Raw genomic sequence first — 26,020 nt, forward strand, 5'->3', positions numbered from 1 at the left:
AACGTGTATTCGAACAAAACAGTCTTCTGAGTGTGAGTCCGGTGCGTATGTGTGAAGTGGCATGTTCCTGTGAGTGTGTGTCCGTCCTCATGATGTGTCAGTCTGCTTCCTCCTCTGTAGACTGAGGTTGTAGGCTCAGGTCCAGCTGTCTCAGTTGCTCCAGAAACCCAGAGTTGGGTCCGACGTCTCGGTTCAGACGCACAGCGACAATGGCTTCGACCAGCCGGAGGCCCTGGCAGATCATCAGATATGCCAAAACCAGCGCTCCGGAGCGGCTGACGCCCATGGCACAGTGGACCAATACTTTCCCTGGAGGATACACAGACCCTAGTCTGTTTAGTAATACTTTTTGAACAATATATTTATTTAGATTCTGTACAGCCAGGTTGTAACCTGCATCATACGTCAGTCCCATTCCCCATCCCAAACCCATCACATACAGAATTAACATGACTGGGGTAACAGTTCCTACCAAGTATCTAGATAACCCCATCCAAAACAACAAAGAGGCAGAACACAGTCATAACCTTCAACAGAATGCATCAAATGTCTGTCATCCCTAAGCTTAAAGGTATGACTCGCCCCTCTTACTTTCCCCCAGTGAGTCAGGCAAAATTCACGTTCCCACCACAGGTGCATCAACAAGAAATATGTATCTATGTATCCACTGCCAACCCAGTATTATCTTCTCTATTTTGCATTCAGGTCAGAAAGCCTCCCCAACACTGGTGAAAAATAAATGGTTTCTGTCACTCATATATGTAAAAGCCTCCCTGTTCCAGTCTTGCATCTGGGACAGTATTTGGAATAACTATTATATTTGTTATGGAGGCGTTCAGGGGCCAAATAAATCCTGTGTAAGAGTTTATGTCAACTGTTATGAGAGAAATCCTGAGCACTCTCACACATCAGCTTCCAGTCAAAATTCTCAGAAATGTAATCCAGGTCTGTTTCCCATTTAATCCTTCTTTAATAATACTTACATGGAAATAATGATGTAATTACTGTATTGATATGGTGCAAAAACTTCTTGAAAATTTCAGAATAGTACAACATTGCTACAGATGCCTATAACTAGTGTCATGCCCATTCAGATACTTATACCTAACATCTCTCAAACATGAAATAAATGGGGATGTTTTTGTTGTTTTTGTTGTGTAGTGTTCATTTGAAATATTTAGTAAGGATGATTCTAAGCTCATTCCTCAGTATAAGTTTTTTCTACAAATAAGTTAGCACCACCAGAGAACAAGCAGTTCTGTTTTCTACTGATTTGTATTGTAGGTAGTACTGTTTTTAGTGTGAAAAAGCTGCAAGATGCTCTTGTGCTCCTGTCTACAATTACTGATGTGGGAAAGTTGGTCTATTTGCACACTGACCGTTTTGCTTCAGAGCGCTGTCTATGAACTGTGCAGCAGGGCTGAAGTGAGGCTGGAGGTTAAACTGGGGATGGTCTGCAGCCTCGACACCGTGGTATTCCACCTGAAGCTCGCTGTAGAACTGCTGGCCTGTGTTGATCCGGTGACGCCCTGCCGCTGCATTCAGTATGTGAGTTACACCCAGGGACGAGAGCATGGCTTTGTCCCACGCCACAGACCTGCAGGAACACACCACACACACACTGATACATTATGATATCTTAATAGTTCATAATATTTCATGCTGTTGCTTGTGATTTCTCTACTCACTCATTCCCAATGTACAGGTTGGGCCAGACTTGATTGACAGGGCCCATTGGCCTCCGGTTGTGCCATAGAATTTGCCGCAACTCCATTAGAGGTGGTGTTTCCTCCTGCTGGGCTGACTGACCTCTGCAGTGATAGAGACGTGTGTGTGTGTGTGTGTGTGTGTCTATGTTAATGCCATGTCTGTGTCTGTGTGTCTGTCTGTGTCTATGTAGAAGTGTAAATGTAGTCTCAGATATCCCACCAATAACTGTGTGTGTGTGTGTGTGTGTCTTTACAGTGTCTGTGCCTGCCGTCGTCTCCTCCTCTCCCTCTCCAGGCCGGTGTCCAGGCTGCGGAGCTGCATCAGGAAGCCCGGGTTGGGGCAGATGTCTCTGTGTGGTCTGACTGCCTCCACCGCCTCCTGCAGCCGCAGGCCCTCAGCGATCATCAGGAAGGCCAGCACCAGTGTTGAAGAGCGGCTCACGCCCATCAGACAGTGGACGAACACCCGTCCTGAAGCAGGACACACCCAGGGTCACTTTCTCCACCAGATATGCAGCATCAGTCAAATGGAGATTCAATCACAGTGGTGCGTACAAAAATATCTTATATGTAGAAGTATTGTTATGTTGCTGATATTTTACTTAAATAGAAGAACTTTTTAGAAAAGAGAACACTGTTAGATCTGAATTCTAAAAGAATGAGAGGACAGACTTCAAACTAGATTCTTTAAATTGGAAAATTTGGAAATTATAAAATAAAGTGCAATAAAAAGTAAAGCTAGATTACTCTTATCTTCTTTGCTGACTGACTGTTCACTGCAAAGGGCCCACAATTTGTTTCTGTTGCTTACAGAGTACAAAATTTATACTCTGTAATGGATGCAGAGGTGGGATGTAACAAAGTAAAAATACTTCATTGCTGTACTTAAGTAGGATTTTCAAGTATCTGTACTTTACTCAAGTTTTTCTTTCACTGAAGACTTTTTACTTTTACTCACTACATTTCAAAAGAAAAATCTGTACTTTCTACTCACTACATTTTCAAAACAGACTTGTTACTCTCGGGAAATCATCAGCTGATTTAAAAAAAAAAATTTCCACATCAGACAGCTTCCATCCCGGAAGCAGCTGATCAAGAGCCAAATGAGATTGGCTGCTTGTTCAGCAAAGTGACACCAAAAAGGAAGGAAAGGGACAGAGAGAGAAGCCACACAAACAAGAGAGAAGCAATAAGAGAGAGAAAATTAACGTTAGTGAATTCAGCTGCTAGAATTATCGTTTGTGATTTGAGCTGCAGACTCTTTCTCATCTGTCATTCAGAGGAACGCTCAACAGAGAACCATTTTAGAACATTAGAAATGAATTTTGGAGAACGACTTTTACTTTAATACTTTAAGTAAATTTAAGACCATGTACTTTTATACTTTGACTTGAGTAAAGGATTTTAAACGGTACTTCAACTTCTACCAGAGTATATTTTTAGATGAGTATTTGCACTTTTACTTGAGGAAGGAATTTGTGTACTTCTACCACCTCTGTGTGTAGATGACATTAGTTAGATGACATAGTGCAGTGGTTCTCAACAAGAACCAAAATACTCTTCCCAAACACTCACTAACTGGAATGATCTTAAGTCACATTACACTTCTTGTAATTAAACCCAGAAAATACACTTTTATTCACTTAACTGAAGCTAGACACATAAAAAAATCAAATCAAAACACACAGAATCTTTTATAGTCCTGTCAATCAAGGGGAACTTGGTATCTTACTAACTTCATACATTGTGGTGTCACAATGAGGCCAGTGAATGCAGTGTGAGGTTAGAATTCCATGTGCACAGAGCACAGATGCATTTCACTTTTTGGCAAAATGGAGGCGACACACAAGACAAAAAGAGAGAGAAAGAGAGACAAGAGAAATAAATACATGGAGATCAAGCACAACACAGAGCCTGAGGATGCCCAGGTAAGCCCCGCCTACAGCACTGCACGGCAGATCTACCTGGAATTCCCTGTGGAGAAGAAGACTGGGCTCCTGGACCCAGTCTCCAGCAGCGAGGAACATCTGCTGCTGATAGAGGCAGAAAAACAGTTGAAGCTGGTTCTGGGTCTGGACTCTTCTGTCCAGAATGAGGAACAGACCCAGACCCAGATGAAATTGAGCAGGCAGGACTATAAGACGATGAGGGACGCAGATGAATATGTCAGGAAGATTCTGGACCTTGACTCTTCTGACCACACCCAGGTCCAGTTCATGTTCCTGGGCCTGGCCGAACAGGTCCAGGACCAGGAACAGGTCCAGAGGAAATGGAGCAGCCAGGAGCATCTGATGATGATAGAGGCAGAAGCATATTTTATGCTGGCTCTGGGCCTGGACTCTTCTGCCGAGAAGCAGCAACAGACCCAGAGGAAATGGACCAGCCAGGAATACCAGACTATGAGGGAGGCAGATGAACATCTTAAGGAGATTCTTGACCTGGACTCTTCCGCCCAGACCCAGCTCCAGTTCATGTTCCTGGGCTTGGCCGAACAGGCCCAAGTACAGGCTCAGGCCCAGGAAAAGGCCCAAGTCGAGGCCCAGGAACAGGTCCAGGTCCAGGCCCAGGTCCATAACCAGGAAAAGGCCCAGGAACAGGCAAAGGAACAGGCACAGGAACAGGCCAAAGAACAGGTCCATGCCCAGGTCCGTGCCCAGGAAAAGGCCCAGGCCCAGGTCCATGCCCAGGAAAAGGCCCAAGTCGAGGCCCAGGAACAGGCCCAGGAAAAGGCCCAGGAAGAGGCCCAGGTCCAGGCCCAGGAAAAGGCACAGGTCCAGGTCCAGGCCCAGGTCCATGCCCAGGAAAAGGCCAAGGAAAAGGCACAGGTCCAGGTCCATGCCCAGGTCCATGCCCAGGAAAAGGCCCAGGAACAGGTGCAGGTCCATGCCCAGGAAAAGGCCCAGGAAAAGGCCCAGGAACAGGCGCAAGTCCATGCCCAGGAAAAGGCCAAGGAAAATGCCCAGGTCCAGGCCCAGGTCCATGCCCAGGAACAGTCCAAGGAACAGGTCCAGGAAAAGGCACAGGTCCAGGTGCAGGAACAGTCCAAGGAACAAGTCCAGGAAAAGGCACAGGTCCAGGTCCAGGCCCAGGTCCATGCCCAGGAAAAGGCCCAAGTCGAGGCCCAGAAAAAGGCCCAAGTTGAGGCCCAGGAACAGGCCCAGGAAAACGCCCAGGAACAGGCCCAGGCCCAGGAAAAGGCCCAGAAACAGGCCCAGGAAAGGGCACAGGTCCAGGCCCAGGTCCATGACCAGGAAAAGGCCCAGGAACAGGTCCAAGTCCAGGCCCAGGATAAGGCCAAGGAAAATGCCCAGAAACAGTCCCAGGAAAAGGCACAGATCCAGGTCCAGGCCCAGGTCCATGCCCAGGAAAAGGCCAAGGAAATGGCCCAGGTCCAGGTCCAGGCCCAGGTCCATGCCCAGGAAAAGGCCCAGGAACAGGCCCAAGTCCAGGCCCAGGAACAGGCCCGGGAAAAAGCCCAGGAAAAGGCCCAAGAACAGGTCCAGGAAAAGGCCCCGGTCCAGGTCCAGGCCCAGGAACTGGCTCAGGCACAGGCTGAAACCAGAATCACAGCTGCTCTGAAGCACACTGAGCAGAAGTTAGAGAGCTGCCTCCTCCAGCAGCAGGAGGAGAGGGCCGGTCTCCTCAGGGCCAAAATTGACAACGAGCAGGCCCTGGAGGAGAAAGAGCGAGAGTGGGCAAAGAGAAAAGCCTTCATGGCGGATAAGCTTGCTGCTCTGGAGATGGAACTCAATGAACTTTTGGAGAAGAAGAAAAAGAAGCGTAGCTTGCTGCGTAGAATCGCTGATGCCTTTACTCCAAAGCGTAAGGAGAAAAAGAAGAAGAACAAGGAGGACAAGATGGAGTCAACTTTCAACTCAGACTCTAACAAATCCTCCAACTCTTCAATGTGAGCACATTAACACCTGTGCTCACACACTCAACCCCCATCCATCCATTTCCAACCCCTGCCCCCCCCCCCCCCCCCCCACATCCCCCAAATTTCCACAAACCCTTTGTCTTGCATTTCTTCTCAGTAAATGATATCAACAACGATATCTAAAATAATGTGCGGCCTGTATAGTTTTATTTCTGTAGAGATTTGTAAGTTCCAGTACAGTCAACAGTGTACGTGTAACTAGACTATTGTTGTTTGTTTGTGTGGTTTTGCTATTTAAATGCTGTTAAAAACATAGCCATCTCTTCTCTCTCTCCTAAATGATCAAACTCAGAAATGGAAGTGGAGCTTCCATGTTACTCTACATTTATCTTTTATTTTAACGTTCCAGTTGACATTTTAATCCAAAAATTTAGTCCAAAATTATTTACTCATATAATGCAGCTCTAAAAGAAGTCTTAATATATTGATGAAGTTTGATATAGATGGGTACATTAACTTTAACTTTGCAGTAGGGGGGTGAAGTTCGAAAATATGACAACCAATCACAACCAATAGAAAATAATGAGAAAAACAGGGCGGAACCTTAAATTCTTAAATTGCCAACATTATAAGCAACTAAATATTGAGCTTAAGGGTCCACAATAAATATAAAAAAATATCCCTGCTATCCCAGAATGATCATGTATTATTAAATGTCCCGTTGTAATCATGAATAGGAAGAAGAAGAAGAGGAAGAAAAATGGTGGTGATGATGATGATGATGAATACTCTTGCGTTATAGAAATGTCAGCTTAATTTGCATTTGCCTTCATTCCAAGTTTTTTCTTCCTCTCTGACAGCAGCCAAAGCAATGCAACTTTTCACTTCCGCAATTCACCAACTGTACTGTACTGTACTGTACTTCAGTAGTTTTTCCATTTTATGAGACGTTTCAGAGGGAAATATTGTACTTTTTCCTCCACTACATTTATCTGACAGCTGTAGTTACTACTTACTCTGCAGAATACGGTTTTACATGCAAAACATACAATAAGCTCATAAAATATGTTGCATTGTTAGAGTTAAAACTCCCCAACAGTATATGGAGCAGTTTGACCTACAACATTAAAATACTTCTTACAGGTTAACGCATCAATTTAACACTCAGAAAGAATGAGTACTTTTACTTTTCATACTTCAGTACATTTTACTGCTAATACTGCTATACTTTTACTGAAGTAAACTTTTGAATGCAGAACTTTTACTTTTACTGGAGTATTTTTCCATTATGGTTTTGATACTTTTACTTGAGTAAAGGATTTGAGTACTTTTTCCACCACTGAATGGATGTGATTTAAAATGTAGTGAAGTACAGTACTTCAGTGAAAATGTACTTAAGTAAAAGTAAAATTACCAACTTTAAAGGTTTAAAAAATACTCAAAAAAGTACAAGTACACTGTAAGCTATACTCAATTACAGTAACGTGAGTAAATGTAATTAGTTACTTCAACCCTTGGCTCTAAGTGTGACTGACTTGCCTCCCATGGCCAGTGCGGCTCTGATGTATCGTGCTGTCGGGTAGAAGAACGGACTGAGGGCGAAGCCTATCGCATCATCAGCCTCCACCCCATAATAGTCCACTGACATGTCTCTGTAGAAACGCGGGCCAGTGTTGACATAGAAACAGGGTCCCGGGCCGCGGCTGGGCGGAGCGTGGGCTGCATTCACAATGTGTGTTATGCCCAGACTGTGGAGAGTGGGCTTGTCCCGAGCCGCCACCCTGAAATACATCCACACATATGAGTGGGGAATGATTACATGCATACATGTGTGCATGCATGTTGTTGTGTGTGAACCTACTCGTTGCCTATGTAAAGGTTGGGCCAGACTTGGTTGAGATGCCCAGTCGGCCGTCTGTCTGCCAGCAGGAAGTCCTGCAGCTCGGAGACAGTGGGAGGTTCGTATGGAGGCTCCCTAAGAGACATACTGACACACACACACACACACACACAAACAAACAAACAACCACACAAACAAACAAACAAACACACTCAGTGAGTGTAAGGAGGCTTCTAATAGGCTTTCACCATGACTTGAGTATGTTCCCTAGATATATAATCAAAATCAAAATATATATTATATATATAGTCCCTCAGCCGCTACCACTTCTGAATGTTGCTCTTCTCCATCTCTCCTCCTCTTCTCTTCTCTTAATTTAATTCCTGTTTCACACTGTTCCATTGCTTTTATAAATTCATTTTCTTTTTTATACATTCATTCAAGTATTTTGCTTTCATTTTGACTGTCAAAGGCACTTTGTAAACTGTTTTTAAGTTGCTATAGAAAATAAGGTGTTATTATTCTTATTTTTATTCCTTCTCTTCACAATATAGATACATAACACTTCTTTGAATGCTCTTTTCTTAGCTCTTTTCTTAGACAGCTTCATCAGCTTGTTTACTTGATGCAGACAGTCATCTTCACTGGTAAAGCCAGAGGTGACAGACTGAGCAAACAGAGCTGAAAGATCCCAAAACTAACCTGTTTTCACATTCAATCATGGGAACTTACCTTCCTGAGGCAGCGCAAACTCTACTGTGCCGGTTCTTATTCCTTTATAAACACTCACACACAACTGTGGCCTGTTTCCTTTTTTAACTCTGTAATCAAATACTCGTTAGTGACAAAAACATCCCGCAGATTGTATTCATCCATAGCGCAGGCCCTGTGCAACACATTATTATGCATTATAACTGCAGCTGCATGCCTTAAGTGAACGCATATGGAAAATATGGTATCATCACACATGAACATTAACAAAAGTTAACTTGTTCAGTTTCCATGACCCTCAGATTGTTATGTAACATAGTGTGTGTGTCTCTGCTGCCACCCAGGAGTGAAGTAAGGCCAGCTGGTCTGGCCCTTTAAGAAATATGATCTGTGGAAAATTTACCAGAACTGTGGATACTTTAGCTCCATTTGGCATACTGATAAAATCATGAGCTATTTAGAATTCATTAAAAGAGTAGTTTATGCACATTAAAAGCATTGGATTTTGTAAAATAAATAATATTATAATATTATAATAATAATAATTCCTCATTACAACCTTTTTCTTCCTTTGCTTTGACATTATTCATTGTGCACACGAGTAGGAAACTGTGTTTTTATCTGGTATTACATCCTGATTTAAAATACTGTCAAATGATTAGTTATTTATTATCAGTGATTCACCTCTTGGTTATAATACAAAGAATCCATGTAAGTATTCTTTTTAGAGATCTGCATTCATTCCCCTTGTCAAACATATTCTGCCTCATGAAAAAGATAATTAGATAAAATATTTAACAGCACTATCTATTTGCATTCTGTCTGTCGCCCACAGAGGAGGCTTCTGTCAGGAAGATAGGCTGCCATAGTCTGGGTTAAGTGAAAACAGAACACACATTTAAAAACCGCAGTACGATTGATAAGTGCCACTGAAAAGTGTATGGCCCTGCAGCAAATTTACAAAGTCCCTTGTGGCCTGTGTGCTAAAAATTTTGCCCACTCCTGCTTCTACTCATCTTTTCTATGTCCTACTCTTGTCCCCTGACAAAGGTAGAAAAATATGTTTAGGTCATATTTTAAGGGGAAAAAAATATTTTGGATCAGCAAATAAATGTATGATGTTATATGGTAGACCTAAAAGCAAAAGCTTCACCTGTGTAAAAGGATTAGAAGAATGATATGTTGTGGCACTTAATTAAGCAAACTATTGCTTGATAATAAGATTTGTATTGTATAAAATGGACTGCACATAAAAAATATCTAAAAATATAATCTTTAAACTCATTATTTCCACTATAGGTTACTACAAGTCAGACAAAATATTTCAATGAAACTTCATAAAAAGGTATATTTAATGGATATTCACAACAGAAGACATAAAGCTGTTATGTACAAAGCTTATGGACATGACTGAGATGATTGACTTGTCTGGTAACATTTTCAATGGTAAATACTATAGTTTGAATATGAAGATGAACCTGTACTATACAATTCTGTACTTAGGTATTTACAACAACATATCAGCAAGACATGTCAAACCTTTGCATGAAATGTTCTGAGAGCAAGGATATAAAAATACAGAATTTAAATGTGTATCGTTTCACTGATTGGAAGCTAATTTACACTGCACACAAAATCATTATTTACAAGTTATTGTTTATATCAAGTGGAGTGGGATGCAACACATGAAGAAGGAGAGAGTTTGTGAAGTGACGGTGGCTGATGTAATAGAGGAGAGGAGGAAAGGGAAGGAGTGAAGGAGGGGTGTCAGAGGAGAGGACACAGCCTCCTCCTGCGTCCCAGCTGTGTGTCCAGCTTGAGGAGGAGGGACAGGAAATTCCGGTTGGGGTAAATGGCTCGTTGTTGGATCATGTGCTTAAGAGCATCGGAGAGAGGGAGCCGCCGCCGCAGCATCAAGTATGCCAGCACCAACGTAGCTGAGCGGCTCATACCCATGATGCAGTGCACCAACACTTTTCCTGTACAGCGGGGTGAGAGGGGAGAGAGGATGAGAAGGAAAATGGACGCAAAGTAATGGGGGAAAAGTAAAAAATTTGATGGGAGAATGTTGCACTTTCATAGCAGTAGGTGTAGCTGCACTGCTGTAAAGACACACACACACACACACACATCATACCATCTTTGCTCTTCAGGGCCTTATGTATGAAGTCAGCTGCAGGTTTGAAGTACTGGCTGAGGTCAAAGTGGTCTGAATCCTCTGCAGGAATGCCGCAGTACAAACAGGTGTTACCATAAAAACTCTGGTCACCAATGCTGCCTTGTTTGCCGTGTGCTGCGTTCAGGACATGCGTGATTCCAAGCTTATGTAATGTGCTTCTGTTCTGCGCTACGGCCCTGGGAAACACACACACACCCACGCAAAAAGATCAACACAGTGAATGAGAAGGAAACATCTGAAAACGTATCACAGAGTACACACAGTCTGTAACCGCAACTGTAATTTCTCAGACCATTAAAACTGATCGATAAGGCTTAATGTCAGTGTCAGTCCTCTGTATTGATCCCTGCAACAGAACATGCAAACAGGCGAGACACTCACACGTTTCCTATGTACAGGTTGGGCCAGACTTCGTCCACTGGTGTAAGCTCCAGTGTGCAGGAATCCAAGATGAACTCCAGCTCTTTAATGAGCGCCAGGTCCTGCGGCGTATTGCTCCCTGACATTCTGCTCAGAGAGGCAGTGCTGCTCCAACAGACCTCAATACGACTCCACTGTCTGTGTACGCTCAATGCCAGAGTCTGCAACTGTGTGTGTGTGTGTGTGTGTGTGTGTGTCTCTGTGTGTGTGCGTGTGTGTCTGTGTGTGTGTGTGTGTGTGTGTGTGTGTGTGTGTGTGTGGAGTCTGACAGTGAGGGACATGAGCAGGTGGTTGTTTGAATGCCGGCCGGCTCCAAAATTAGCTCTTCGTTCAGTGTGTTCTCGCTCACTAGATGTGTAGTCATGGTCTTTGCTGTTCAGTGATGCCAAAGATCCAGATACAGAAAGACAGGGCAAGTCTCTGTCGCCACTGAGGTCACATCAGGAGATTACAACGAGGCGGGGGGGTGAACAGAGTTGAATTGTTATATTGATGGTATCTGACTGCCATACAGTACTGCTCGTGACTCATAATGGTGCAAGTGGTACAACTGGAGACTGACTTGCATGGCGTAAAATGAAGATGTTAACTGCCATTCCTCCAGTCCACACTGTATGAAATATGATAGAGGGACCTTAATAAGGAGGATTAGTTTATTTTCATGCCTTATGGGTACTCGTTATGTGGGCAGGATGTTCCAATTAACCCCCACCTCCACTCCATTTTATCATGGCTCAGTCAACAAAGTTATTTCTCTCCTCCTGCAGTTTTTGGTCCAGAGTAATAAGCTGCAGCAGGAAGCCTCTGTTTGGGAAAATCCAGCGTTTCTGTTGCACAGAGCGCACAGAGGACAGAAGGCTGAGGCGGTGATGGATCATGAGGTAGGTGAGGACCAGCGCGGCCGATCGGCTCACACCCACAGCACAGTGCACTAACACCTTGCCTGGAAAACATCACACATGCAGACTGAAAGCTCAGGTTTGTGTCAGAAGGACAGAACAGGTGTGTGTATGCTGTCCTTTGCAATAGTTGTGTGAAAACGTATGTGACGGCTTACGGTACCTGCGGACATCAAAGCCTGGTGAATGAACTGAGCGGCGGGATAGAAGAAAGGTGAAAGGTCAAATGTCGGCAGGTCGTTGGCTGGGACTCCATTGTAAGTCACTGTGGTTCCATAGAAATCATCACTGCCTTTGCAGCACATCTTACCATGAGCTGCATTCACAACATGAGTGACGCCCAGCTGCCACAGCCCAAACTTGTCATGGGACATATACCTGGCAGAGACAGCATGTGTATCTCATAAACAAGAAACCAGACACACACACATATACAGTATATATATGCACTTCAAAAACAGTACATGAGGACATGCACAGATACCCACATGTCTCCTAGATACAGGTTGGGCCACACCTCATCTCCGTGGCGACAGGAGCGTGGGGCTGAATGTAAAACCTCCTCCAGCTCCTCGAGAGATGGGATGTCCCACGCACACTTCCCCCTCTCTGAATCCTCTGTCTCACACATACACCTGTTTCTCTCTTCTGAGTCGGTCTTCTTCTGCTCAGAGTCTCTCGTATCGTGTCTCACAGCGGACGCAGCACCTGTAAACGGCCCTCCGCCACTCATTTCAGAAAGTCTAAGCAAGTAGCCTAGGGTATACACACTCTGTTCTTTACCTAAAACTAATTCATGCTGCCCCCTGTGCCTTTGCTCTGATACTGAAAACTGTTGCAGCTGTGCTCCACAGCCTGTGACTGTCAAAGACAGGTGGTGCAGCTGGGCAAAGTGACAACACTCAGTAATGGACTAGGTGTCTTTACACACACTCATAGCACTGACTGGAGAACTGTTTCCTGTATTAGTTACCAAATTAAGAGAAAATAGTCTGTGAAATCCATCTCTTTAGGATATAACTGTAGCCTGTCAATTGACTAAATCCACGTTCTTCCTGCATTTGACCAGCAGATGTCAGTGTGACCCTCCATGGGGTCGCCGTGGGCCCCGACGCTCTCTTCTTCATTTTGTTTATTATTGTCGTCTCTTCCTGTTTGGTGTTGCCAGGTTGTCAGAAGCATGTTGGCGATGAAATATTGTCGTGAGCTTAACGTCAAGCCCCGCGGACAGACAGCACGCCCACAGCCTTCAGTAGCGAAGTGACAGTGGAGTTTGGTAAGACTTTACTGTTACTGTATGTGGTCTTTTAAAAAAAAAAATTTAAGCGACTGACTCTATTTCTCTGACTTGTTTGTGTTTTGACATATATTCTAATTTTTTTTAATGTCAAGAAAATCATTTTTATTGCTAAACTAATTTAATAATATCCCAAGTTGTCAACGTTCAAATACTGATATGATTTACCCAAAGGATTTACCCAGTGTTTATCTCTGGTTGGAATGTAGCAGCTCGACGTTACAATGTAGCCTAACATTGACCCACTGAATAGACTATCAGTCCTTTGTCAGAGTTTCTCTCTCTCTTTCTCTCGCTCTCTCACACACTCACAAACTGAAGGGCTTTCTTTCCCACAGCTGTGTCACTGCTCTGTGTGACTCACTGTAAGCCCGCCAGGGAAGCTGACATGGCACTTATGAATCCCAAGTAAAGCCCCAGGCTAGAGAAGCTGCATGTTGCTACTGTTATTGTGAGGCTTGGCAAAGGAAACAGCTATCTGTCTCCTAGCTGGAGAGTGTATGAGGAGGGAACAGGCAGCAGCTACTGAGGTGAGTTACATTAGTTGGGGTTGTGGGCTTCAGCATGACAGCTGTCATTTCTGACTTATCAGTTGATTGGTATTGACTCATGAGGGACTGTGACAAAACCTGACATTATCGCTTGTTACATATGAGGTGAAGTTAGTGGGCCTGTTATTTGTCTTTCTGCATGATCAGTTGTCCTGGCATCCACCCACCCTGGAGTTGTTTTATTTGCATGATTGTTTGCATATATGACATCCCTAGCTGCGCTTATATCTGATCTCAGTGAGAGCTTTCATCAGCGCTAATCTAAGCCTGCGTTTCTCTTGGATATAGGCCATAACCTAAGGTAACCATGCAGTCGACCTGGTCTGTAAGTCTGCTCAGCCAATTACTGTCACTTTCTAATACTAACCAGCTACTCTCATTGACTTTTCTCTCATGAAGAGTTCTGTTTTCCCATATTATTATCAAAATAGTCCTTATTGATAAGTGTAATATTCATTTAAAAGCCTTGTGATGTCTCATGGATTGCTGCTGATGAGAAACCTTCTTGGGTGTGTTATTTTAGTCTTTATCTACTGTCAAGCCAGCTTGTAGCCTGTTGCTCAAGTTCAGCTGTAAGCTGCAGTAGTATTGGCTGAGCCTTGCAGACCTTTGGAGCAGCAGGGAGTATGGAGAGCGGTGCTGTGGTGAGCTTATCAGCAGGTCAAAGGGCAGCGAGAGGGAGAGGACAGGAGTGTGTTTCATCAGTAGCTGAATCCTCCTGTTGCAGAGGAACATATAGCCTCCATGATAGTGGAATAGACTCTGCTTGTTTACTGAGTGAAGCTCCACTGAGCAGCCTGTATGGTTTGTTGCTATTTTGGTTTTAATTTGGCAGTAATGCCTACCATGAGACAGAGTAAACAGTTAAGCATATTAAGTTTGTAGATATAATAGAGTTAGTTACACTTAGCTAGGTTGTATTCTAGTTTGTTTTGGAGGGACACACACTGTAGGCCTGCTTTATATGGATCAGTATGTCAACACATGATTATAGGCCAATGCCCTACTGTACAGTTACTGACCTGAACACAGCTGATGTAATAACACCAAGTAACCTATGTAGTGCTAAGTGCACTAACAAGCTGCCCTAGACTAACCGGTCAGCTCAGCAGATTACCTCTCACAGAATGGGTTGACTGCCATCCAGATTAGGCGTAGTGCAACATTTCTACTGTGTGCCTGACTCTATCTCTGCCTGTCTGCAGTGTTATGGCTCCGCCAGAGGAGAGTGTGAGTGCCTGGAGCTGTAAACGCGTGGCCCGGTGGCTGAGGGAAGAAGGCTTCGGGGAGTATGTGGAGTTGTTGTGTACCCAGCACCGCCTGGATGGCACCAGCCTGCTGGCTCTGACTGAGGCTGACCTGCGCGGGCCCCCGCTGGGCCTCAGTGTGCTGGGAGACATCAAGAGGCTGGCCTTGGCCCTTCGGCGGCTCCAGAGACAGAACCAGGCCCAGCTGGAGGAGCTGGGGCTCAGCTCAACGGACAGCCTACCTGCCGGGGCCACACTGGGGGCCGCGGGGCTCGAGTGGGGCTGTAACGGAGTTGACAGGAGGTGTAGCGGAGGTGATCGCTTGTGTAACGGGACTGAGCTGCGCCTGAGGGACGGTGATAGATCGGGATACGGTTCAGGAGGGGTGCTGTGTCATACACACTCCAACGGGAAGTGTAGGCAGCACCTGGCTGGCCGGCTGGACCCAGAGGTCTGGAAGACGGTCATCAGTTCTGTCTATGTTATGTTTGTGTTCGGATTCACGTCCTTCGTCATGGTCATCGTGCACGAGCGTGTCCCGGACATGAGGACATATCCACCACTGCCTGACATATTTCTGGACAGGTATAAACTGCTCATTCTTTGTCTTCTTGTGGCTTTGAAGAGTCTTGCACTGATATAACTTCAGTAAATATCTCCTTGAAGATTCTGCTGTATATTGAGCAACCACCCAGACTCCATAGTTCATGTACTATTCTCCTGCACTGATATCTAATCTACACACTGATATAGATGTTTTTGCCCTCCGACAGTGTTCCCAGAATCCCTTGGGCTTTTGCAATGGCTGAAGCCTGTGGCCTGATCTTGTGTTACATCTTTCTGTTGATCCTGCTGCTTCACAAACACAGGTTTGCACAGCCCACTGCTGCAGCTACTCTCATTACTGATATGCTACAAGAATATGTGCAAATTGGTTACATATCTGCTAATGTGATGTGATGTGATATTGATTTTGACCTTGTTATTACATACACTTTATGAAGTGCTTGACAGAGCATGAATTGTGACTTTGTTTCACTGCATTTCTTTGTTCTGAGCATTTCATTTTCTCAAATGAGATTTATTCCCAATGAGTTCAAATAAATTAGATTTTAGCGTATTGAGGCACTGCAACCAATATAGTATAACAACATCAGGTAACGACAACAAACTCATTTTTTTGTGTGTTTTATTATTTTTCCCTCTCAGGTCCATTCTGTTCAGGCGCCTGTGCTCTTTGATGGGGACGGTATTTTTGCTTCGTTGCTTCACCATGTTTGTCACCTCCCTCTCTGTGCCTGGGCAGCATCTACAGTGTGCTAGTAAGGTGGGAATCACACATGCACGTACAGATTAGATAAGGTATGCCAGTTCCAGTAAGTTGGAATGGCTGGCAATGCTCATTGAAATGCTGTTAGTACGATTATGCTGTTTGAGTCAGCATTACAGCTATGATAACTGATGAAGAGCTGTCACTGAGTTACGTAGCATGACTGATAACTGGAGCCTTTGTCCCCCAGATGTACGGTGACACCTGGGGAAAGATACAGAGGGCACTCGCCATCTGGAGCGGCTTTGGCATGACCCTGACCGGCGTCCACACGTGTGGAGACTACATGTTCAGCGGCCATACTGTAGTCATCACAATGCTCAACTTTTTTGTCACCGAATGTGAGTGTTCACGCTTTTATATTCGCTCCTAACGACTGTGTGTACAGCTTTAATTGGAATAGGTGTGAGTTAAGGTTAAGAGGTTAATTAATGATGCCATTCAATCCTGCAGACACTCCACGAAGCTGGAATCTGATCCACACCATCTCCTGGGTGTTGAACTTGTTTGGGATCTTTTTCATCCTGGCGGCTCATGAGCACTACTCCATCGACGTGTTCATAGCCTTCTACATCACCACCCGCCTGTTCCTCTACTACCACACCTTGGCCAACACGCGCGCCTACCAGCAGAGCCGGCGGGCGCGCATATGGTTCCCCATGTTCTCCTTCTTCGAGTGCAACGTGAACGGACCGGTGCCCAACCAATACCACTGGCCCTTCAACAGACCTGCTTTTATGAAGACTCTGATTGGATAGTGTTTTAAAGATTAGAATGTGTATGGACTGTAAAGGCTGATGTGTGAGTGAGAAGACTTTCGTTTGAGTTAGCTTTTCAGCTGCAAGGTTTTTTGGAAATTTGTATAAATAGATGATTTTTACCTTGTTTTTAATTTTATTTGCACGCTGCTGACTAAAAAGTAAATGTTTATTGTGGGGCCTAAGAGCTGCCGGTACAGAATTTCCTGACAAGAGGGCCAAACAGGTTCAGGCACATATTTTGCCTTTTGAATTATCACTTTTTATCATTCATGTCCCACTTGGTTGATGTTCACTAATGGTTTGGGTGGTCAGGGTTAGGCTTAGCTAACTGGACATTTTTAATACACTGAAAGGGCTTCACACAACTGTAATGCACTCATGCTTGGTTGTTGCCACCTTTTGGGGTTGTTGTGGTGACGGTTCAGAAATGTTGTTTGCTGCAATAAGATACTTAATGCCTGTTTTGCAACTACTACCAAAGGAATAATATTTCAGGTTTGCAACAGGAAAAACACTTTTTGTTCTCGCCACTTAAGAGTTCTGTTTCACTCACTCACAAAAAGTTTATTTTCCCATTTTGACTGAATTTTATTGTAATGTTCTCTTTTGCCAATTAACCCTCAGTATTATGGAATTGCTTTATTTATCATCATTTGATACCATGTTATTTATAGCTTTGTATTTTTAACAAGAAGATTTTAGTCTTCTGTATATGAACAAATGTATGGAACTGATTTTTTTTTGTGAAGCTTTAAATATACAAAATGGGAAATGGAGAAAATGTGGCTCCTGGCACAGTACAGTGTGCCTGGCTACAGTCCCACAAGGCTTTGAGGAGGAAAGGGTTTGATTGTCCAGAGTTTTCCTAAGTCTCAGTACAGTTGGATAACAGAGGTTGAGGACTATTTTATAAGAAACCCATCTGTTTACTATCTCATATTTGATCAACACTATATTGTCATGATAATTGTTTACAATTTGTATTTATTTGCAATGCAAGTAATTTATCTTTGCCTTTTGGCACACCAATAAAAGTTTACAAAGGAAAACAACTTTTATATTTCAGATTGACAATTTCCTTTACTGCTTTGTTCATTAATGTGGTTGTTTTGGCGGGTTTTTTGTTTGTTTTGTTTTTTTGCACTTATGCAATAAAATGGGTTATTAATGTAATTAGCATTCCAGCATCCTTATGTGGTTGATATTTAATGTGAATTTGATAAAAAAAACATTTATCATGGGTGGAAATGTCAAGATTAAAAGAGGTGTGCCTTTTACTGCATTGTCTACTTGACCTATATAACGTATTAAGCCGTCCACACCTTAAAACAAATACAAGTCACATCTGTGTCCCACCCATCTATCAATAGAGATATGCTGGGTGGACACATCAATATATAGGCTTCATCTGACAGTTATCACAGGCATTAGCTTCCTGTTGGCCAGCTCACATCACATCTCAGGATGGTAGGTACTTTGCACCTTGCATTCAGTTATGAGTGTGGTTATAGGTTTCAGATGGAGTGACAGAGTTTGGGATTAGGAGAATTTGTTGGACATTATGGCTACACTTTTGTGAATATTCTAAAAAGTGGTGTGTAAATATAAAAATACGGATTTTAAAGCTGTTCTATGTTTTCATATAGTTCTTTAACCTGTGAATAGTTCATAGCCCAAGTAAAACTGGATGCATGGTTTGGCTTTCTAATAACATTCAATCTGAATTTCAGTAAAAGACTGCTGCAATATTCTACTTTAGGCCCTCTTCACTGTTTATACTACTACTACAATTACTACTACTGCTACTACTTGTATTATTATTATTAGTACAGTAGTACTAGTACTATTTATGATTATTTCATAAATAATTATCTTTGTATCTTGTATAGCACTTTTCAAAATTCAACTACAAAATGCTTTTTAAAGGACTAGTTAAAGACAAAAAGGTAAATCAACAATAAAAAAGGAAAAAGCAATGCAGGCAAAGCAAGAAACATAATGGCAATAGATAAAAGGGGAGGTCAAGCATGATTCATAAAAGATCATGACATAAGAGCAAATCTTTAAATCTTTTAAGTAATTTAAAAGATGATCTGTAGTTTAAAAGTGATCTGTAGTTCAGTCAAACAGTACAACTTCTGTAGACAGATTTCACAATTAAATAAATCCAATTTTAACATATGTTCCAGGCAAAATGCCTTATGCATTAACATATTACATTGAAATGTATGTCCCATTACACAATATTGGATCACTCGGAATGATGATAAATCATCAAAAGATACATGCAAAGGAAATATTTTCCATGCTAAGCCATGCAGAGCCTCTTTTACATATAGAGAATAAGTCATGCTCAAACAAAGAAATCTTTCTCATAATGACTCAAAAGAAACATAAAAAAAACAACATTAGTTACACATTAGAGATGGCTTAAATTTGCTGCTGTGTGCTCGACCATTATCAGAGTGCCAAAACATGAACCACAACAGTTGTCCTTTGAATATTTTGCAGATTTTAAAAGGATGTGTTGTATAAAATCCATTTAAGAGTTGGCCATAAGTACTGTGTCAACATTGGGGTTGCAGATATACATATGCAAGTAATATATGTTTCCATGTATCTTGCATTCCCTCCCTCAGACGTCTCTCCGTGTGGCTGTTTGTCTGCTGGGGCTGGTTGTCCTCTGCCAGTCTGACTGCTTCTTTGAGGGGCTAGTCATCAAAGACCTGAACAACCCTCCAACAGGTGAGTCCAACCACCACATCAAATGGTAGAGGTATGCTATAATAGTACTACTACTCCTAGTACTATGATATTGTAGCATTAAAGAACCTTACTGACATTTATGCACTGGGATAGGGGCGGGAGGTGCAGCTGTGTTTCCCAGTTTGACAAATTAATGTCAGATTGAATCAGTCTTTATTTGCCCGTGTGTTCCAGTTTACTGCATCGTCCGGCTGTTGAGTGTATTTACTTAATGTCTGCCAGCTGAAGTTATCAGAAACACACCCACACACACACACACATTCATGCACGGCCACATTTTATCAGAGCATATATGGGTGGGCACCTCCTCTGAACAGTGTGTTGTTTCTTTATGTGCAGGGTGTGTGGACAGGGACGGGACACAGCACCCCTTTGGTTCAGAATGGGTGAAAAACTGCAACGAGTGCTCCTGTACAACGAACGGCATGAGCTGCTGCAGCAAGTAAGACTTTCACGCCCCCGTTCTCAATTTCTCACTTCGATCCACCTCACTATCGTCACATCTTTGTTTCATCTTTTTTTTCCTTTCAAACAAACCTCTATTCTCCAGCCTGTATTCCCTGTTCTCCAGTCTGCGCACGTCCCTTTCTTTAGAAGGCCATGTGAATTCTTTACAGCTCATGATCATATCAATTCTCTCTCTCTCTCTCATATCAATTCTCTCTCTCTCTCGCAGGATCCCCGACGCTGTAGGCATTTCTGAGGAGTGTGAGCTGGTTGTGAATAAGGCGACCTGCTCTGTCAAGGTAGTGCTGAAGTCAGACAAGACAAAAGAGTGTAGTCCCGTCTGAACACACTGCTTACAGACTGACCTCGGTCTACACATCAGGGACCACTGAAGTCCACATTGGAAATATGTGTTTGTGTTTTTTTCTTTATGTTTTGTGTGTTATCCTCTGGGTTCTGATATGTGCATGAACATATATATGTGTAATTTTTCACCCATAAATAAGCAGAATTATTGTTCTTTGTCACACTTCTCACTGGTATCATTTATTCACTTATAACAGCAATAAAGGCAAAATCTAAAACCTGTTCCAAGTCTGGTGTGCCTTATTTTTGTGTCTTTAACTAACTGCAGTTATGGCAGGTGGCTTTCTCTGGAGTAGTGTCATTTTCAGACTGTAGTTTAATAGTCCCACCACCGTGTGACAGTAAAGCTCCTGTTTGGCGGGGCTCTCTGGCACCTAAAGGGGCTCTAACCACCCAATAATAGGCATGCTCCCACTGCCGCTCGCTCTCACACAAGCATTGTGGTTGTTATGGTGTTCAGCTCCCTCTCTTTAACTCTCACTACTGTGGATTCACACCTGTTCAGAGCAGCGCGTTCATCTCTGCATCAGAGACCGTTCAGTCAACCAAACACGTGAGTGCTTTCATACACCATTATGTTCTTTGTCATGCAAAGTCAGAATTTGTTTCCAATTCTTATTTATATTCATCAATTGTGTATCTGATGTTACATTGTCTTGTCAGCTTACAGTCAGTGTCCATAGATATGCAGATGTTTGTCTCTGTCATTACAAATATTTCCTATCTATGCATTCTAACAATACAGTGGGTTGCAGTCTACAGTAGGCATTTCTAAAAATATGCATCTGTTGGGTAGCACTGTAAATGTGTTATCCTTTCTGCAGGGAGATTTAAAAAGTGATGCAATTCATTCACACTGATGCTTCACATATTTTGTGGAATTGTGGTGAGAAACAATTCAGTGTCAGTATTAGTAATGGTGATTTATATTCTTCATCGGAAGGGAACACCCAAGTTCTCTGAAACGCTCATTAGATAATGAAGAGGTTTGGGTCATTATCTCATGTCTTCATCCTACACCCCCTCATGTAGGAGACAGTTTCAAAGAAAACATTTTTGTTGTGTCTTGTTTTTGACTAGTCTCACTGAAAAACACTTTTGATGCCTTGGATATGAATGTACATGCATACACAAATACATACATGCTCAGGTGCATATATATTATGCAATATTCACTGGTGGTCTAGAGGAAAGCTGTAATGCGGGCAAGAGATGCAATAATGATGATAAGCCTCTTTTTTAAGTGCACAATAGATGTGAACCAGTTACTGAAGAAAATGAGAAGATAAAGTCTTTCTCTTTGTTTCTCTCTCAGTCCCACATGTGCAAGTGCTCTCTCTGTCTCTTTCATCTTCAGATGCATTTATACATGGTGTTGTCTAGTTCATTACAAGCCTCCATTTCCAATATCTTAACATGGTAACGTTCTTAAGTTGTTCCTGTTGTCTGTACCAATTACACACATTCATATCACAAACACAGCCATTCAAGCAGTTAACTTAATACAGGAAATCCATTGTTGCACGAATCCACAACTGAGAAGAGAGAATCAAGGCTGATCTGGTCCTAGGAAAAGTGACATTCACACTTTCCCTCATTTCTCAGTCACAGAAGACTAGTTATTCAGTGATAGAGGGCTCTATGAGGCGGAGGAAAGGAAGACATGGGATGGACAGCGAAGTGTCAGGTCAAGGTGTTCCTTCTGCTGCAGAGATGTCACTCTGTAATGTGTCAATCATAATGACACAACTACTTGGATCTGCTTCTTACAGTGTGACATCGCTGTTACCTGGCAGGTCCTAATTTGCCAGTTAATGGGACCGTAATTCCGTTTTGTTGACTGGGGCTGACAGAGCTGAGGCTTCCTCTGTTTTGTTAGATCTGAGATGTCAAATTGATGGTTAGCGAGGCACAGCTTCTCTCCATGACACTCCATAGTGTCAATAACTAGTACCGGTTGCTTTGAGTTAATGGTGACATTACAGTTAAGTCTTTCCTCCCTGAAGAAAGGAGGATCAATGCTATACCACCCTGCCTGCAGCCTGCTCAACACACTGACTGATGTTTGGCAGTGATGGAGCACACTGATGTGACTGATAGCTAGGTGCGTGGCACTGCTGGAAAATAATAGGTTCATTTTTCTTGCATTATTGTTTTTCACAGGCAGGTGAGGTTTCAGTGGAATCCATTTTTACGATTCTGCCAATGGCATTCCACTTCACTTCAACATATGTCAACATTGATCTTGTACTTGAAAAATAGAGGTTTCTGTTCAAATTAATGACGAATAATTTTATTGTCATTATGCTATTATGTTCAACCTTGAAAAGTCATCATCAGGCTCTAGTGCATTCATTCATGGGAAGAGAACTGCTCAGTCCACATGTTTGAATTCTAAAGATTGTTAAATAAAAGGGCTGATCATTATCTTACAAACAAAATATAGTGATTGATAAGACCAAGAACTACCTATTTATTTTAAAATAACGGTACCTATTCCACACACCTATGGTATTGTTTATGGTGATGAAACAACATTAACAAATAATTGAGTGCACCTTTTAAATCCATTGTGGTGCCTTTTATTCATTCTCTCAATCAGCAACTGTGGTTCAATTCAATTCAATTCAATTCAATTCAATTAAATTCAATTCAACAGGCTTTATTTATCCCCAAGGGGCAATTAGATGCCAGTGATGTAGCCATCAGCTGTGAGTTGCATTCTATCAGTGTTCACCATTATTTCACACTCCCTGCTACTTTAGGTCTGTAACTTTCTAGTCTAATGTTTAGGGTATTTTGTGAAGAACGACCCCAAGAACTCCAAGATTAGACCAACTGAATGTACAAAATAGATGATTTAGGACATTTTGTGTACTGACAAGAATGTTTACTTGCAACTAATTTTGCAGTGACATAAAATTAGAAAATTCTTCGCATAGCACATCATTCCTCCTCAACCACAACATCCACTTCCTGGCTTTCCCTCAGACTGAGCTACTCTCAAGACAAGCTTATTACTTCTGGATGAACAGATCCGTTGACCTGTAGGAGCAGTTGCTGTGCGACCGAATAATGAAGCCTTTTGTCTTTCCTTTTGCTCTCTCTCCCTCTCTCTCTATCTCTCTCCCTCTCTCAGATGTATGTTTTCAGGGGGCTGGGATGGATGGTTTGATCCTGGGGGCTGATGATGTTGTAGCCCTGCTGAGATGTCCTGGAGGGGCAATACAAGCGAGTCTTTTCCATTAAGTGCGACCCTGCCTCCACCCTTCAACAGCACCTCTCTGCCATGGGAGGAGGCTGGAATGAGCAGCCAGTCTGTGGGAGAGTGGGCAGAGAACGAGACCCAGCCCCTGTCAGACCACTTTGTGTTGGGGAATGATGAGTGGTGCCATATGTCCCCTGTCCTCACAGCGTGCCTGGTAGTGTGTTACTGCATTACAATGGTGCTGGGGCTAGTGGGCAACATTGGTCTCATCTGCATCATCGCACGTCGCAGAGAAAGAGCCAACGTCACCAGCATCTTCATCTGCAACCTGTCCTTCTCTGACATCCTGGTGTGCGTCTTCTGCCTCCCCTTCACTGTCATATACACACTAATGGACCATTGGGTGTTTGGGTCAGTGTTGCACACTAATGGACCATTGGGTGTTTGGGTCAGTGTTGTGCAGACTGGTGCCGTTCATCCAGTGTGTGTCTGTGACGGTGTCTGTCCTCTCTCTGGTGTTCATCGCTCTGGAAAGACATCAGCTGATCATTAACCCCTCTGGGTGGAAACCCAGCATTCCTCAGGCCTACATGGCAGTTATTCTCATCTGGACTCTGGCTTGCTTCACCTCTCTGCCTTTCCTGGCCTTTCAGCTGCTCACTAATGAGCCTTACACCAATGTTCCCCAGCCCCAGTCTCCACTCCATCACCTGCCTGCTCTCGCTCCCCAGGTTCAGGCTTATCCCAATGCATCTCTGCTACAGCCCCTCTCCTACACACACACCAATTCATCTGTGCTTCCTAATTCATACCGCACCATCTTTTCCCATGTCCCCACCTCTCCACATCTGGAGGCCTGTCTGGAGCACTGGCCGTCCCAGCAGCAGAGGTTAGTTTACACCACCTGGCTCCTGCTGTTCCAGTACTGTGGTCCTCTGTTACTGGTTCTGCTTTGTTATATCAGGGTGTTTGTGCGCCTGCGCCAGCGTAAAGAGATGCTGGACCGCGGCAGAACCCCAGAGAACCAGCGCATGACCCACAGCCGCCGGATCAACATCATGCTGGCCGCCTTGATTACAGCGTTTGCTCTCTGCTGGCTGCCACTCACCATCTTCAACGTGGTGTCAGACTGGTACCAGGAGGCTCTGCCCGTCTGCCACCACAACCTGCTGTTCTCCCTCTGCCACCTGCTGGCCATGTCCTCCACCTGCATCAACCCTGTCATCTACGGCTTCCTCAACTCCAACTTTCGCCAGGAGGTGAGAGAGGCGCTGCTGCATTGCCGCTGCCGCCCGCTGGAAGAAGAGTACGACCATTTCCCCCTATCTACTGTGCACATGGAAGTGTCCCGCACCTCCATGCCTGTCAACTGTAGGAGCAACTCTGTCTGAATCGCCTTGACTCCATAACCTGACGGTTAAACTAGTAGAATGTAGGAGTCACACACTGTACAGCTGTAGGCCTTACTTCTGCCATTTGTTCTCCCTTTAATGACTGTACAAAATTTTCTCAGTGGTTTGAAGTGAAGTGTACAATACAATGTAAAAAATTTACCAATGTATCTTATTCTTCAGTGAGATGTAATTAACTAATGAGTGTTTTAATGTAATTAATATAAAACGTACACTTTGAAAATAATGTGTCATTTTAGACAAATCCATGTGTCTAGTTTTGACAACAAACATTTGTGTTGCCTATCATCCATCATGTTAATTAGAATTATAAACAAAACACGTTAATAACAAATTATGTTGTAATCACACTCACAACGCAAGTTGTAAAATGTGTCATTAACATACTGTATATTGTATTGAAAAGTAATACAAATGTATGTTGTCCTGAACTAGACACTCGTTTCTAAGAGAACTGTTACTGTTACTGCTGTATTTCTTACATTTCATTATTTTATATTCATGACATTTGTATTGCAAAATCAGTGTGAGAACTTCCTCTTTGAAGATAAACACATGGGGTTTTGTGTTTTGTGATTTCTGTGACATATCAAGGTAAAATGTAACAATTTTGTTTTAATGTTGCCAAACAACAAGCTCAGTTACTTTGACTTAGAAGGGTTTAATAAACAAATAAACAAGTTTAAATAGTTTTCAAATGTGTTTACATGAGGCTTTCTACGGTAATTAAAATGCATTACTATTTTGGTACAAGGCAGAGTGGTTTTAAAGATGTACTATACATTTCACATTATATTAGGTAACCAGGTTCAATATTTTCAAGTTATGAAGACTTAAATTCTCCGGAAACCAGCTCTAGCCTCAGTTGAAAACATCAGCTGAATCATACCACCATGGGTCAGACTTTTCTGGTCTAAAATGTGTAACAGATATACAGAAGGAGGCTGAACTCACTTCCCTGGTAATAAAATATATACACCGTCTTTTGTCCACATCAAGA

The 26,020-nt window shown here is 43.1% G+C and overlaps 6 protein-coding genes across 6 annotated transcripts; 3 read left to right on the forward strand and 3 right to left on the reverse strand.

Annotated features, from left to right (window-relative positions):
- Window positions 1–97: 97 nt before the first annotated feature.
- LOC139645581 (uncharacterized) lies at window positions 98–7,572 on the reverse strand. Its single transcript, XM_071521339.1, has 6 exons — window positions 7,448–7,572; window positions 7,099–7,367; window positions 1,964–2,180; window positions 1,689–1,811; window positions 1,380–1,597; window positions 98–327 (listed from the first exon to the last, which is right to left on the reverse strand). Exons 1-6 carry the CDS (start codon window positions 7,570–7,572, stop codon window positions 98–100), a joined length of 1,182 nt encoding a protein of 393 aa, XP_071377440.1.
- A 2,332-nt stretch (window positions 7,573–9,904) lies between these two features.
- LOC139645593 (dual specificity protein phosphatase 13A) lies at window positions 9,905–10,822 on the reverse strand. The gene is made up of 3 exons (XM_071521353.1): window positions 10,698–10,822; window positions 10,275–10,492; window positions 9,905–10,116 (listed from the first exon to the last, which is right to left on the reverse strand). The coding sequence occupies exons 1-3, from the start codon at window positions 10,820–10,822 to the stop codon at window positions 9,905–9,907; spliced, it is 555 nt and encodes a 184-aa protein (XP_071377454.1).
- Window positions 10,823–11,470: 648 nt separating this feature from the next.
- Window positions 11,471–12,368, reverse strand: LOC139645582 (dual specificity protein phosphatase 13A-like). The gene is made up of 3 exons (XM_071521340.1): window positions 12,124–12,368; window positions 11,799–12,013; window positions 11,471–11,679 (listed from the first exon to the last, which is right to left on the reverse strand). The coding sequence occupies exons 1-3, from the start codon at window positions 12,366–12,368 to the stop codon at window positions 11,471–11,473; spliced, it is 669 nt and encodes a 222-aa protein (XP_071377441.1).
- A 454-nt stretch (window positions 12,369–12,822) lies between these two features.
- On the forward strand, window positions 12,823–17,844 carry LOC139645594 (sphingomyelin synthase-related protein 1-like). The gene is made up of 6 exons (XM_071521354.1): window positions 12,823–12,911; window positions 14,689–15,315; window positions 15,504–15,599; window positions 15,940–16,057; window positions 16,251–16,401; window positions 16,514–17,844. The coding sequence occupies exons 2-6, from the start codon at window positions 14,693–14,695 to the stop codon at window positions 16,816–16,818; spliced, it is 1,293 nt and encodes a 430-aa protein (XP_071377455.1). The 5' UTR covers window positions 12,823–12,911; window positions 14,689–14,692; the 3' UTR covers window positions 16,819–17,844.
- Window positions 17,845–18,209: 365 nt separating this feature from the next.
- On the forward strand, window positions 18,210–20,616 carry msmb (microseminoprotein beta). Its single transcript, XM_071521372.1, has 4 exons — window positions 18,210–18,288; window positions 19,461–19,566; window positions 19,927–20,029; window positions 20,264–20,616. The coding sequence occupies exons 1-4, from the start codon at window positions 18,286–18,288 to the stop codon at window positions 20,376–20,378; spliced, it is 327 nt and encodes a 108-aa protein (XP_071377473.1). The 5' UTR covers window positions 18,210–18,285; the 3' UTR covers window positions 20,379–20,616.
- Window positions 20,617–23,609: 2,993 nt separating this feature from the next.
- On the forward strand, window positions 23,610–24,999 carry npy4r (neuropeptide Y receptor Y4). The gene is made up of 2 exons (XM_071521361.1): window positions 23,610–23,992; window positions 24,030–24,999. Exons 1-2 carry the CDS (start codon window positions 23,610–23,612, stop codon window positions 24,997–24,999), a joined length of 1,353 nt encoding a protein of 450 aa, XP_071377462.1.
- The last annotated feature ends 1,021 nt before the right edge of the window (window positions 25,000–26,020 follow it).

This window comes from Centroberyx affinis, unplaced genomic scaffold (genome assembly GCF_046629955.1).
Source record: "Centroberyx affinis isolate AG114_WGS23_722 - 3 ecotype Tasmania unplaced genomic scaffold, CSIRO-AGI_Caff_v1 ptg000885l_1, whole genome shotgun sequence".
Classification (NCBI taxonomy): domain Eukaryota; kingdom Metazoa; phylum Chordata; class Actinopteri; order Beryciformes; family Berycidae; genus Centroberyx; species Centroberyx affinis.

What these genes read in the sequence shown, in the direction of transcription:
- LOC139645581 (XM_071521339.1), bottom strand. Translation starts at nt 7,572, where the DNA reads ATGTCTCTTAGGGAGCCTCCATACGAACCTCCCACTGTCTCCGAGCTG. An exon ending in CGACGGCAGGCACAGACACT is followed by an intron (nt 1,812 to 1,963) that starts GTAAAGACACAC and finishes CTATCACTGCAG; the next exon opens with AGGTCAGTCAGCCCAGCAGG. An exon ending in AACCTGTACATTGGGAATGA is followed by an intron (nt 1,598 to 1,688) that starts GTGAGTAGAGAA and finishes GTGTTCCTGCAG; the next exon opens with GTCTGTGGCGTGGGACAAAG.
- LOC139645593 (XM_071521353.1), bottom strand. Translation starts at nt 10,822, where the DNA reads ATGTCAGGGAGCAATACGCCGCAGGACCTGGCGCTCATTAAAGAGCTG. An exon ending in AACCTGTACATAGGAAACGT is followed by an intron (nt 10,493 to 10,697) that starts GTGAGTGTCTCG and finishes TGTGTTTCCCAG; the next exon opens with GGCCGTAGCGCAGAACAGAA. An exon ending in GGCCCTGAAGAGCAAAGATG is followed by an intron (nt 10,117 to 10,274) that starts GTATGATGTGTG and finishes CCCGCTGTACAG; the next exon opens with GAAAAGTGTTGGTGCACTGC.
- LOC139645582 (XM_071521340.1), bottom strand. Translation starts at nt 12,368, where the DNA reads ATGAGTGGCGGAGGGCCGTTTACAGGTGCTGCGTCCGCTGTGAGACAC. An exon ending in AACCTGTATCTAGGAGACAT is followed by an intron (nt 12,014 to 12,123) that starts GTGGGTATCTGT and finishes TGTCTCTGCCAG; the next exon opens with GTATATGTCCCATGACAAGT. An exon ending in CCAGGCTTTGATGTCCGCAG is followed by an intron (nt 11,680 to 11,798) that starts GTACCGTAAGCC and finishes GATGTTTTCCAG; the next exon opens with GCAAGGTGTTAGTGCACTGT.
- LOC139645594 (XM_071521354.1), top strand. Translation starts at nt 14,693, where the DNA reads ATGGCTCCGCCAGAGGAGAGTGTGAGTGCCTGGAGCTGTAAACGCGTG. An exon ending in CTGCTGCTTCACAAACACAG is followed by an intron (nt 15,600 to 15,939) that starts GTTTGCACAGCC and finishes TTTCCCTCTCAG; the next exon opens with GTCCATTCTGTTCAGGCGCC. An exon ending in ATCTACAGTGTGCTAGTAAG is followed by an intron (nt 16,058 to 16,250) that starts GTGGGAATCACA and finishes TTTGTCCCCCAG; the next exon opens with ATGTACGGTGACACCTGGGG.
- msmb (XM_071521372.1), top strand. An exon ending in CCTGAACAACCCTCCAACAG is followed by an intron (nt 19,567 to 19,926) that starts GTGAGTCCAACC and finishes CTTTATGTGCAG; the next exon opens with GGTGTGTGGACAGGGACGGG. An exon ending in GGCATGAGCTGCTGCAGCAA is followed by an intron (nt 20,030 to 20,263) that starts GTAAGACTTTCA and finishes TCTCTCTCGCAG; the next exon opens with GATCCCCGACGCTGTAGGCA.
- npy4r (XM_071521361.1), top strand. Translation starts at nt 23,610, where the DNA reads ATGTCCTGGAGGGGCAATACAAGCGAGTCTTTTCCATTAAGTGCGACC. An exon ending in CTCCCCTTCACTGTCATATA is followed by an intron (nt 23,993 to 24,029) that starts CACACTAATGGA and finishes GGGTCAGTGTTG; the next exon opens with CACACTAATGGACCATTGGG.